The 13,159-nt window shown below is 33.7% G+C and overlaps 1 protein-coding gene across 1 annotated transcript in view; it reads left to right on the top strand.

The window, feature by feature from the left end:
- The window catches only part of FYTTD1 (forty-two-three domain containing 1), a 28,950-nt gene extending 16,031 nt beyond the window's left edge, over nt 1–12,919 (top strand). The window contains exons 4-9 of the mRNA XM_008708402.2: nt 2,897–3,009; nt 4,826–4,922; nt 5,340–5,401; nt 6,921–6,995; nt 8,236–8,362; nt 10,514–12,919. Of these exons, the coding sequence (XP_008706624.2) occupies nt 2,897–3,009; nt 4,826–4,922; nt 5,340–5,401; nt 6,921–6,995; nt 8,236–8,362; nt 10,514–10,612 (573 nt within the window). The 3' untranslated portion in view covers nt 10,613–12,919. The remainder of the gene's footprint in view (nt 1–2,896; nt 3,010–4,825; nt 4,923–5,339; nt 5,402–6,920; nt 6,996–8,235; nt 8,363–10,513) is intronic.
- The last annotated feature ends 240 nt before the right edge of the window (nt 12,920–13,159 follow it).

Here is a 13,159-nt window from a genome sequence, read left to right as displayed (position 1 = left end):
TAACTTTTACCACCAGTAGTTGTTTTTGCTTCTTAAACTTTATCACAGAACTTATTCTTTGTTAAAAATTGGAAAACAGGAAAACATTAATGAGATATGGATACTGGAAGGGAGGTTGGGTTTAACTGCTATCTAATTACTTGACCCAGTAAAAATATTAAACTACCACATGTGGTGGTCTTTTGATTTGTTTGAAAATAATGAAAATTGAGAATGTCAATTATAGAATGCTATGAATGTACTGAATAGTAAGATCCATTTATTCAAAGTGGAATGATTTTGGCAAAGGTAAGGTTTGAAAAGTGCTATTTCTTAAAACCCTTTCCTCAACCTGAATACAGATTAATATTCTGAGTAGGACAAATATAGTATTTGTGAAGCAGATTATTTTCCAGCAAATTAGAAACCTAGTTACATATAAATAACTCATATTATATTTTTCTATTGATTAAGCAAGTTACCTAAATAACTTAATTGGCCTTGAATTGTTATATATACTTAGGAATTTTACATCTTTAAAAAAATGTTCTGACCATAATTAGATGTTGTTTCTTTATGTCTCACTTTCCATAGTTTATGTGAATTAGTGAGATTTTATTTGGGTAAAAGTGTACATTTTCTTACCCGTGAAGTGAATGACGGGGTGGGAAAGATAGCATACTCATTTACATAACTAGCGTTTACTGAGAGCAGGTGGCTGTGCTAACCGGGAAATGGTTGTCTTCAGGAATGAATTTTGGGTTTTTGGGGCTTTTTTGTTTGTTTGTTTGTTTTTGTTGTTTAGAGTCAGTTTAAAGTACCTGGCAGGTAAAAGTTGTGTTGAGGCTCTTTAGGGATTCTTCCAGTAACATATAATAACGTCAATATCATTCTAGAACTTTTTTCTTTCAGATTCAGAATTTCCCAAAGCTTGAGAGTATGTTAGGTTCCATAGAAATTTAAAAAATTTTTTTTAAATTTTTAAAAATATTTTATTTATTTGAGAGAGAGAGAGAGAAAACATAAGCATGGAGGAAGGGCAGAGGGAGAGGGAGAAACAGACTCCCTGCTGAGCAAGGAGCCCGACATGGGGCTTGATCCCAGGACCCTGGGATCATGACCTGAGCTGAAGGCAGACACTTAACCAACAGAGCCACCCAGGTGCCCCTGTTCGATAGAACTTTTAACTTGACTTTGATAATGGTAAACCACTTAATACTTCTGTGAACTTAAAAAGTTGTGTTGCTGTTGTATATATATAGCAGTTATTTTCCACTAATGGTAGTGTTAATCACTTGTCTGATTTTAACAATAAAAATAAATGTCTCCATACTATGGAGTTCTGTTCAGCAATAAAAAAGGAATAAATTAATACATATGACAGCATGGATACACCTCAACACATCATGCTAAGCAAAAGGGAAACACAGTACTGTATGTTCTGTGTGATTCCATTTATTTGAAATTGTAGAAAATGCTAAACTGTAGTGACAGATCAGGCATTGCCTCGGGTGGGAGTCAGGTCAGGGAAAGGAATTGACTGCACAGGGGCACAAGGAAATGTTTTAGGGTGAGGGCACTGTTCTATATCTTGATTATGATCTGGTTGCATGATTATATGTAATTACTCAAATTCATCAAATTGTAAACCTAAAATTTTATTGTGTATAAATAATGTCTTAGTAAAATTAACATAAATACCTTCAAGTTTTTCCACTCAAAAATAATTTTTATATCAAAATTATTGTGAAAGAAAAACTTACCTTTACACTTTTAAAAACATTTATACATATATACAAACCTTAGATCCATGGAATACATTCAGCATGTATTATTGGATTGTTATTATCCTAGGCTATGTATCATTTAACTAATGTAATTGAATACTGACTATGTGCTAGATGTAAGGAATTCTGCAGTAACTCAATAGAAAATCCCTTGTGGAGAACTGAGATAAACAGTAAATAAATTATCATACAAATAATTGTATGGTTATAATATGGCAAAGTATTTTGAAGGAAAAAAACATGTGACAGCAGCATAGAGGGAACTTACATTTACCCATAAAATGATACTTGGTGTTATTATTAAAGGCAGAATACAAAGCTTGGAATGGGTTATTAGTCTAATTTCATAGCATTTCCCTTATACTGTTGATATTCTTTATCCCTGTTTTTACATTTACTTCTTTTCCAAATGTTCATGAAAATGAAGACTTACAGTTTTGTGTTTTTTAGTCCGTTGATGTTTATGAAATACTTCTCATATGCTTAAAAAACATAAAGTAATCTGGATTAAGTTTAAGATATGATTTATATTGCCAAGAACATTTGAAAAAGCTTCATTGAAAATACAGAAATCTGAATTAGGCTTTAATGCTGGATTGAATTTATATATGTGAGCGAGAAAAAGTGGATATTTCATACGCTTATTTTCTTGATTCCTTTTTTCCTCCGTAGCTCTCTACTCAGACTTCTTTGCTGTCATTACCTCCTCTTTTTCTCACACATTTGTTTTGGAGCTTGGCCCTCTTATTCCTTCACTTGATAATCAAAAATCATGGTTATATAAGTGATCCCCTAATTTACATTTCTGGATTCCTGATTCTTCTCTTGAGCTCCAGGACCATGTTTCCCCATAACCTGTGCATCCCCCAGAGTACCTCAAACTGAACATATCCAAAATAGAAAAAATTCATTTTTCTTTCTATTTGAATTCTCCTTTTGCTGGAAGTATTTTAAGTATGGTGTGGTTTCTGTCTTTTCAGTCACTTAGATTGGAGGTAGTTGAGTGATTTTAGCTTCTCCAGCATGCAAATCTAAGCAGTCTCTGTCCATTCTGCTTTCAGAAATGTTTATTGTAGTGGCGTATATAGCAAAAAGCAATCTGATTAACATAGTTTTTTGCCTTCTGAAAGAATATAGAACGATATTTTCCAGCATTAAAAAGGAAGGCCAACCTTCTGAGACAAAATGAAGTACAGAGAAAAGCAGTTGCAGTTCTCAAGAGACCTAACCAGTTAAATAGAAAGTAAGTACTCAAATATGATAATACTGTGTTATCCTGAATAAAGAAAGATACACTCCTTGCACTAAGTGATCAAATGAATGTATTTGTAGTGGTCATTTTCTTTTTTTTTTTAAGTAGGTTTTTTTTTTTTTTTCCAAGATTTTATTTATTTATTTGACAGAGAGAGAGACAGCCGGCGAGAGAGGGAACACAAGCAGGGGGAGTGGGAGAGGAAGAAGCAGGCTCCCAGCGGAGGAGCCTGATGTGGGGCTTGATCCCAGAACGCTGGGATCACGCCCTGAGCCAAAGGCGGACGCTTAACAACTGAGCCACCCAGGCGCCCCTGTAGTGGTCATTTCCAAGACAGATATTGGGGATGTCTATCTGAACATCCAACATGGAAGCATTTAGTAATTGCTTTCTTATTTCTTAGACCCAGTATTACTGATGAATTTAACAAATTGTAAACTTTTTTAAAAAGCATCACTGTACTTCATTATCTCTGTTTACATATAGAATAAAATTACAAAAGGTGATTGTTTAGGTAAAAACACCTCTGCAGGAATTATTCAAAATTGGGAATTCTGAAAGCTAAAATTGTTATTCAGTCTCAATTACTCTTAATAGAACAGTATATTTGTAGAAAAAACAAACTATAAAGAATTCTGCATGAATGCTTCCTAAGCTGAATTTTTTTTTAAGTAATCTCTGTGTGTAACGTGGGGCTGTCAATCACAACCTCAAGATCAAGATTACAGGCTCTATTGAGCCACCCAGGTGCTCCATAGCTGAGATTATTTTAATGTTAAATTGAAAGCAAACAGAAACTTAAAAATTATCACCTATTGTTATGGCATTCTGTTCTCTGTAAGGATAAAATGGGCGGAAAGGACATTGATAAACTGCTAAGTGTCTGTATTGGTTTCAAATACCATATATTCATCTCTTATAGAAGATAATTCAAAAACAAAAACTCTGAAATGAAGTTTTTTGTATAAGTGGAATGGCTGGAATTGCAGTTTTACTTAACTATCATCTCTTTTTCTTTTGGGAATCAGTTGGTGTAGTACCTTTTGGAAAATAGAAACTTCTCAAATAAGAACTTATCCATTACATGAGACATTAATGACCCATGTTAATTGGGCTAGCTAGGAAAATTTGAGTCTCTCTAAGATTAGAGGTAAGATTAGGCAATCTGTTACGTGTTTGTTTATAAAAAATAAATACCTAGATAAATATGAAAAATTTGTTTTCTCATATTTTACTGACTTCATATAGAACTTAGAAGGGAATTGGTGAAAGTCAAGTCAAACATAATCGAGAGTACATTGCTCTGTGTGAAAGAACAAACAGTTGAAGATTGTAAGTTTCTATGTGATTTATATTAATATATAAAGGTTTCTGAGTGAGAATGGAAGAGAAAACTGAAGATATTATTTTTCAAGATTTTCTCTTTAGTTTTGGGGCTTCAGCAGTTTGTGATGTGCCTAGGTGTGATTTTCTTTTTACTAATCCTGTAAATAAATCTGTACATACATGTTTTTCAACAAATTTAGGAAATAGCATTAAAAATGTTATTTTTAACGTCTTCAGAAGAGATTTTCTGTGTTGTAATATACAGAATTAACTAGGTTGTTATGTAGTGTGCCACAGAAAAATATTTATAAATTGAATCTCAATGGCTTTGTGTAAATAAGAAAATAATTCAGAATCTTTACGTTTAGTGTACCTCAAATGTCCAGCCTATGAATTTAACTATTTTCAGTTATTTTTTCCTGGATGTTTGGAAGTTGTTAAATGGCTGAGACTATTCACGGTGTATGTATTTTTGTTGCAGAAATAACATTCCAGCTAATTTTACCAGGAGTGGAAATAAATTAAGTCATCAGAAAGATACTCGTCAGGCAACTTTTCTTTTCAGAAGAGGCCTAAAGGTATAAAAAAACCCTTGTTTGTTGGTGGTTTCCTTTTACTCAAAGGATCTTGAACATCTATCTTTAGTAGTAATCCTCAATCATAGGCATGGCCCATGGTTGAGGTAGGGGTTGGGTTTGGGATATGGAGACCGTGACATTAGATTAGTTCTTTTTGTTGTTTATTTTTTCTGTTCTCTCTTGTTGTCATTAGTAGCAACATCTTATGAGTTTAACATGCTACTTAGGAATAAATTTGTTTTACCACTTGTTCTGAGATAGGAACCCCAACAAAGAAGAATGCCAGAATAGATACATGCCTCTCTTGCATTCATACACACACCACACTGGGTTATAAAGTTACAGAGCAGGATCGCTTCTTGGATTCAAATCCTCTGCTTTCTATGGGATCTACTGCTTTTTTTTTTTTCCCTTCAGGTTCAGGCCCAGTTGAACACAGAACAATTGGTAGACGATGTAGTAGCAAAGAGAACTCGTCAGTAAGTTTCAATTTGTTTTTCAAGATGTCATTTCAAAATCCCAGAATACTAGCAACCCAGATTATTATGTGCTCTTGTCCAGAAGGAATTAAATGAGACCCAAAGTATATTAACCCTTGAGCCTAAAATAGATAAATCCATTTTGTTTTTTGTTTTTTTTCCCCGAAAGCCTTTTGCATTTTCACATCCATGTTATGAATTTTAGCAACAAATACGTCTATTTAAAAAAAAATTAATGGCCTATTCCATTTTAATGAAACAGATCTTTATTTTCTGTAACTGCTTGTATATAAGTGAACCTATTCAGGGAATAAATAGAAGAAAATCCAATAGAGCTTTTAGAAAACTTATAAACCTTTAATTTTACAATAGGATGTTTTTTCTCTTCACATATTCTTTTTTTCCCCCAACCCCATAAAAGTTTTTAAAAAATATATCTTTTGTCTATTAGAATTGTGCTTCCAACATGTGAGTTGTAACATTCTAATTCCATTGAAAAGATCAGGTTTTGAGATTAAATTATTTAAAACCAGGACTACTTTTTGGAAAACAAAATATGTAAAACATGGTGTTGGTCCAGATGTGATGCCAGCTATAATTGAGCAGAGTGAAAGAAAAGACACTATTTGAACTTGATGTTGACAATACTCTTTTGCATGGGAGTCATGACATTAGAAACCATAAGGAAAGAAATAATCATAAGCTGTTTGCTTCTGCAATGAACAATGTTTATATAATTGTAATAATATAAATAACTGTTTGTCTTGAACTTTTGAGTATCAACCTACAGGGGGATAAAACACATAATACTTAATTTGGTTAACAGTATGGTGAAAATGTCAGATTTTGAGTAACTTGAATATAAAAGTAGAGCTGATTAAAAAAATGGGAGGTGCAAAGTGGGAGAAGAGGTGAAAGGAAGGAATAGAGGTACTACTGTCCTTTCATACAAAGTGGGAAGGGGATGGTGTTGAGAGAGATTGAAAGGAAGAGATTAAGAGACTGAAAGAGATTTAAGTATATTTGAAGTTATAGTGGAAGTAAAATAGTGATATATAGATATCAAAATGTTCAGAGGTAGGTAGGAAAACTAGAGTATAGTGTGATGAGCTAAAACTTTATCATTGCAAAATATTATTACATGAACATCTTGTATAGTGAACTGGAGGTAACTAGAAAGCAGTAAAAACAGGAAAGTTTAAAATTGCTGCCATTGGGGAGCAGGAAAGTTCTGCCTCTGGGGAGCAGAAACTGGGAGAGAAAACTGGGAACTGTTACTTTTCATTAGAAGCCTTTCTGTATAATTTAATGTACGTATATTTGTTACACTGAAAAATACTTAATAAATTGAAGTGTCTAGTTCCTATATCCAAGATGCTGATTAATTATATTATCGTGGGGCTTAGTATTTTTTATAAGAAAAAGTGATGGCTACTTTAAAATGTATGTTTTTATGTGGAATACACTAGAGGTTTTATAAACTTTCACTTTAATGAAGTTTTTGGTTTTTTGAAACTAGATGGCGGACTTCTACCACAAATGGAGGAATTTTGACTGTCTCTATTGACAATCCTGGAGCAGTGCAGTGCCCAGTGTAAGTCCTTTTTTTATTCTGGAGAAATTATAACCTCTCCGTGTGATAGATAATAGAAAAGCATTGAACTTCTACTCGTGATGTCCAAGTTAAGATAAACTGAGACAAAGATAAAAGTAATACTTGTAGGGCAAGGTGGAAATAGTATATTAAAAAGTTAAAGTGAAAGCTCTCTTGATTCCTGGTTCTGTAGTCCCAAAGTAGCCACTTTTAACAGTTCCATGTTTTTATTTAAAAAAAAAAAAAAGGTGCATATATGCAAAGTACTATATACTTTTTTTTTAACGTGTAGTGATAAATGAGGGAATGCTATATATGTACTTGCTCTTTTCTCCTCCACCCCCCGAGTGTATTTTGGACATCTTTACTTTTCAATACCTACAGATCTGCCTTTTTAACGGCTTCCTCGTGTGTTCTTTTATCTGGATGACTTTAATTTAGTTAACCGTTCCATTATGTTTATTGCATTATAAACTCTCTAGGTTTGTGTAGTGTTTGATCTCTTCAGCCATTTTAATAAATGAAGAAAACAAGAGGATGAGTCTCCAATCATTCCAAATTGTTGAAAAGTTTATAGTTCTACTTAAAGAGGTATTCTGTGAGTGATTATAAATTTTAGTCTCTAGATTAGTCAAGAACCAGATACAGTAGTACCCCCTTGTCTGTGATTTCACTTTTCATGGTTTCAGTTACCCAGTCAACCGTGCTCTGGAAACAGATGGTCCTCCTTCTGATGTTTTGTCAGAAGGTCAGTAGTAGCCTAACAACTGCAGCACAATTCCTACCTCATTCACCTCACTTCATCTCATTATGTAGGCATTTTATCATCTCACATGGTGAGTAAAATAACATATTTTGAGAGAGGAAGGAAGAGAGACCAAATTCACATAACTTTTATTATAATATATTGCCACAGTTTTTCTGTTTTACTATTAGTTATCGTTAATTTCACACCATTCCTAATTTATAAACTAAACTTCATCATAGCTATGTATGTATAGGAAAAAACATACAGTATGTGTAGGGGTTCAGTACCGTCTGCAGTTTCAGGTATCTACTTACGGGCTGGGGAGCAGTCCAGGAATGTATAAAGGGGGGACTGTTGTACTTCTTTTGAGAACACAAAATAGCCCTATACGTTGGAACATGTGACAAGTCAAGATATCTTACGTACCAAATGATTTATTTTTCTTTTGATTATTAAGCTTGTCTGATTTCATTTTAATTTTTTTTCTAATAGAACGCAAAAGCCACGGTTAACTCGTACTGCTGTACCCTCATTCTTGACAAAACGGGAGCAGTCTGATGTAAAGAAAGTTCCTAAAGGTGTCCCCCTACAATTTGACATAAATAGTGTTGGAAAACAGGTAAATTTTTTTTTTTTTAGTATTTCTGTGGGCCATTCATTGAGAATATTTTAATTAATTTAAAAAAATGTGTAATGAATTAAATAGGGTGTCGTAAGTCTCCTCAACCCTGGGAAGCCACTGATTGATCTACTTTCTGTTTTTTTGTTTTTTTTTTTTAAGATTTTATTTTATTTTTATTATTTATTTGTCAGAGAGAGAGCACAAGTGGGGTGAGGGGCAAAGGGAGAAGCAGGCTCCCTGCTGAGCAAGGAGCCTGATGCGGGACTCGAGCCTGGAACCCTGGGATCATGACCTGAGTCGAAGGCAGACAGTCAACTGACTGAGCCACCCAGGCATCCCTACTTTCTGTTTCTGTAGATAAGCCTATTTTGGACATTTCATATGAATGGACTCATACAATATGTGATCTTTTGTGGCTGGCTTCTTTTACTTAGCATAGTATTTTCAAGTTTAATCCATAGTGTATGATCTTTTTATTGCTGAATAATGTTCCATCATATGGATATACCTATTTATTCATTCATCAGTTGATAGACATTTGGGCTGTTTCCATTCTGTGGCTGTTGTGAATAATGCTCATCTGCACATTCACGTACATGTCTTTTGTGTGAGTATGTGTTTCCATTTCCCCTGGATAAAAACCTACAAGTGGAATTGCTAGGTCATATCATCTATGAACTGCCAGACTTGTTTTCCAAGGTGGCTGCACTGTTTACATTCCTTCCAGGATGTATGAGAGTTCTAAATTTCTCCACATCCTCATCTACACTTGTTATTATCTGTCATTTGATTATACCAAGTGCTTGTGAAGTGGTATATGTCACTGTGGTTTTGACAGTTTTTATATTATATCAACTTTGTGTCTTGTGATCTTGCTAAAATTCACTTAACTACTTTAGTAATTTTGTAGATTCCTAGGATTTTCTTTGTAAACAATGTCATCCTCCAAATTCCTTTCCAATCTTTAAACCTTTTCTTTTTCTTCTTTGTTGTGATGGCTAGAACCCTCAGTACATTGTTGAATAGAAGTGGTGAGAGCATGGTGTGCTTGCCTTGTTCCCAGACGTGAGGAGAAAGCATTAAATATTTCACCATTGAGTATGTTGTTAGCAGTAGGTTTTTAGTAGATTCTCTTTATCAGGTTGAGGGAGTTCCCTTTATTCATAGTTGAGAATTTTTATCATGAATGGATGTTGGATTTTGTCAGATGCTTTTTTTGGTATCCATTGATATAAGAATGTGTGGAATTGAAAGTATGAAGTATGGACATAAGTTTGACCAAGTTTGTTTTACTTCTTTTTATTTTATTTTGTCATGGTTTCTTTCAGAAATGGGGACATATAATTTGGGTGTGCTTTCTGTTGTCAGTCGAAAACCAGATGTTGATTTGAATTTGATTTGAATTTCTGTGAGGAACTCAGAGAAATCCAAGAACTCATAGAAATTCAAGAAAACATGTTCCCGGAATTCCTGAGTGGCTTAGTCGGTTAAGCATCTGCCTTCGGCTCAGGTCATGATCCTAAGGTTCTGGGATCAGTCCCACATTGGGCTCCTTGCTCAGCAGGGAGCCTGCTTCTCCCTCTGCCTGATGCTCCCCCTGCTTGTGTGGGCACGTGCGCTCGCTCTCTCTCCTTCTCTCTCTCCCTCTCTCTCTCTCTCTCTCTCTCTCTCTCTCCCCCCGCCCACAAATAAATAAAATCTTTTTAAAAAAGTAAATATGTTCCAAATATTCACAACTGTAAATATGTCTTATGTTTATCAGAGACAGCACTAGAATTTGTGGCAGTGTTTGTAGAGTGTAAAAATAATTCAGGTAGAGAAACTCTTGGATGTATGACTTGTGGGCATTATAGTAATGTGTTTTATATAGTATATAACATAGGCATTTATAGTGGTTAGGAGATAGAGATTGTGAGACCACCAGGTTGAAATTCTGGAGCTGCAAGTAGGCAAGTTAACTAACTTCTGTAAACTTCACTAAAGTCCCCTATTTCGTATGGTTTTTGTTAAAGTTAAATGAGTTCATATGCATAAATATTTAGGAAATGTTGTTGCTTTGAATTACCATTATGATCACATTATTGTTCTTAAGCAAATATGGCTAACAGTCAAGTCGTTAATTTTTTTCTTTTGTTTTGTTTTCTCTAGACAGGGATGACTTTGAATGAGCGATTTGGGATCCTGAAGGAACAAAGAGCCACTCTCACGTTCAACAAAGGAGGAAGCCGTTTTGTAACAGTGGGATAGATCTGTGTCAAAGGGACTTTTGAGTGATGACTCTGTTTTAAAAGTTGAATTGCTTGAAGAGTTCATCACACAAATTCAAGAAACTTTATTTCAAAATATTCACAAGGCTAAATAACTCTTATTTTTATTTTTGAAGTTTTTTTTTTTAAACATGTATAAATAACGCCCTGGAAGAATAACAGGGAATATACCTATCTGTTCTTAAGATTTCATGGTTGGCCCAGACAGAACAATTCTCTATTTGACGACTTTGGTTCCTCATGAAGCAGAAAGAAGACAGAAAGATAGAAATTGATTATTTTTATGATAGTGCTATTTAGGATCTCATCACTTTTGTCCGTTTTTTACACTTTGCCATGGTAAATCTTGGTCTTCAGAGATATGAGTAGGTCCCTTTGTTGCTGTCACCTATCCTTTAGTAGTGTTGATGTGTAGTTGACTTTTCTTCATTAGAGATATTAAAAAAAAAATCACTTGAATTCCAGTTTTGAGTTCTAAGATTTTTTGGAATATCTGGAATTTGGGTTACTTTTCAGATGACATTAGTTTAATCCTCCAGAGTTGTAAGTCTTTAATACTGAACTTTTAACAAGAAATGTGACTCTGAGCATTAGTCTTTGTTTAAAATGTTGATGTTTAAAGGATGTAAATAAATGTGTGTTTACAAAATTATCTTGGAAGAGAAAGTCCAATGGAAAAACCTGACAATTGTGTTTAGAAAATGAAGAAAGCAGGAGAGGAAGTAGCAGATTGAAGACAGGTAACTGAGGTGAAAAATTTCAAAACCCAGGACATCCATATACTGTTTGAATTTAATGTAGTCTTGAATCTAGTGTCCATGAAGAATTCTTCAAATGATATTTAGAAGAATTATAATTATCAAAATGGATTGAGTCCCTTAGATATTTTGATGGTAAAATCAATAGCCATAAAGTCCTAGACTACTTATTCAAAAAGTTAAATTTTATAAGCTTTTTAAGCTTGCTAATTAAACTGTATACAGCTTCAAAATCAAAAACATACTTGTATATGTCACAAAGAAAAAAAATCCAAAATGGTAGTAGAGTTACATTGTAATCTTATTTTATACCTTTCTTGTATAAAGTTCAGGCATTTATGGTGAGAGGGTTTTTTTTCCCCCCCACACTGGAGGAGTGGGAGGAATTAATCTGTTGTGCCAAGCTAGTGCAGAAAGTCCTCAGATGGTTGTTTAAGTTACAGTATAATGCCAAATGCAGCAAAATATTCCAGCTACAAGTTCAGTCATTTTGAAGCTTAACCTTTTGGTTTGCTATAATGTTAAAACCTCTAAGTAGGTGTTAGTTTCCCTAGAGTGTACTGGTGTTGATTTTCCCTGTAAAACAAAACAAAACATTAAGGTATCACTCTTGCCTGCCTTGCATTGTATATTAGACGTCATTGTTTTCTCTCATGCTCCTTGGGTTACTTGGTTTATGCTAGCCACGGAAAAGTATCAATAACAGTTTCATGCTTATACCAAAGAATTAAATCTGATCCTTAATATCTGGTATCTTGCCAGTAAGTCTACCGATAAGGGATTATTGGAAGCCAGTCACACAATTTGAAAATAAACTCTAGTCTTCTTAGGCCAAGGACTCATTGCAAAACATTTTTGCAAGTACAAATGCTTAGATTTCATCCATTAACAGTCCATTTTATTTTAGACTGGTTTAGAATTACTGGTAGCTTATTTTAAAGCAAAGGAAAAACAACTGAGCACAAATTTGCTGTCTTTAGAACAGTTTGTGAAAATATGGTATAAAGATGCTTTCATTTTTTTTTATTTTAAATATTGTACAGAGCTATTATTAATGCCATTTTTCTTGAAAACCTTAAAAATTGTCCCAAATATTGACATTAATTGCATCAAACAACAAAGTGTCTTTGGTATATTAAACTTTTGCTCTTTGTGCATCTCTAATTTTTCTTTTTAAATATAAAATTTTGCCTTTGTTGTAACTAAATTAAAATTCTTGAGTGCTGACATGTTGTATATAAACAAAAGAATATGCTTTGTTGGAGGAAAATTTCCTTTCTTGGAATGTGGTTGTAGTCATCCTTTTTCAGTTCTTAAATTTTTTTTTTAAACAGGATACAACTTAAAATTTCCTTTGCATCAAGGTGTATGCAAAACATTGATGCAGTGCATCACAAAATGAAAGTTTGTATTTAATGAGGAGATGCTTTACACTGTACTTTTTGGTGTTTTTTGGAAAAGTTACAAATTTAGATCTATTCTGAAGCTGTTCATTTTTAACAAATAAAATGTTACAGGTCTCACATTTATTCTTAGCTATAAAGAATCACTCGTGGTTTTTAGATTGTTCTGTGTTCAAAGAACTTTGTAGTGTTTACATTTATAATTTTTAGGGTTTGAAAAACTACCTACCAATTAAATTGGTAAGTCAATCTAGACTCGTATTCTAACTGCTTTTTGACCATTTCATTCATAAGCTCCAACCAGGAAGTAAGCCAGGAGGAGTTTAAAATAATGAATCAAGTTTACTTAGAACGCAGGATTTCAAG

This window comes from Ursus maritimus, unplaced genomic scaffold, assembly GCF_017311325.1.
Source record: "Ursus maritimus isolate PB19 unplaced genomic scaffold, ASM1731132v1 scaffold_4, whole genome shotgun sequence".
NCBI lineage: Eukaryota > Metazoa > Chordata > Mammalia > Carnivora > Ursidae > Ursus > Ursus maritimus.
The sequence above is the reverse complement of the archived record's forward strand: the minus strand, read 5'-3'. Positions and strand labels throughout refer to the sequence as shown.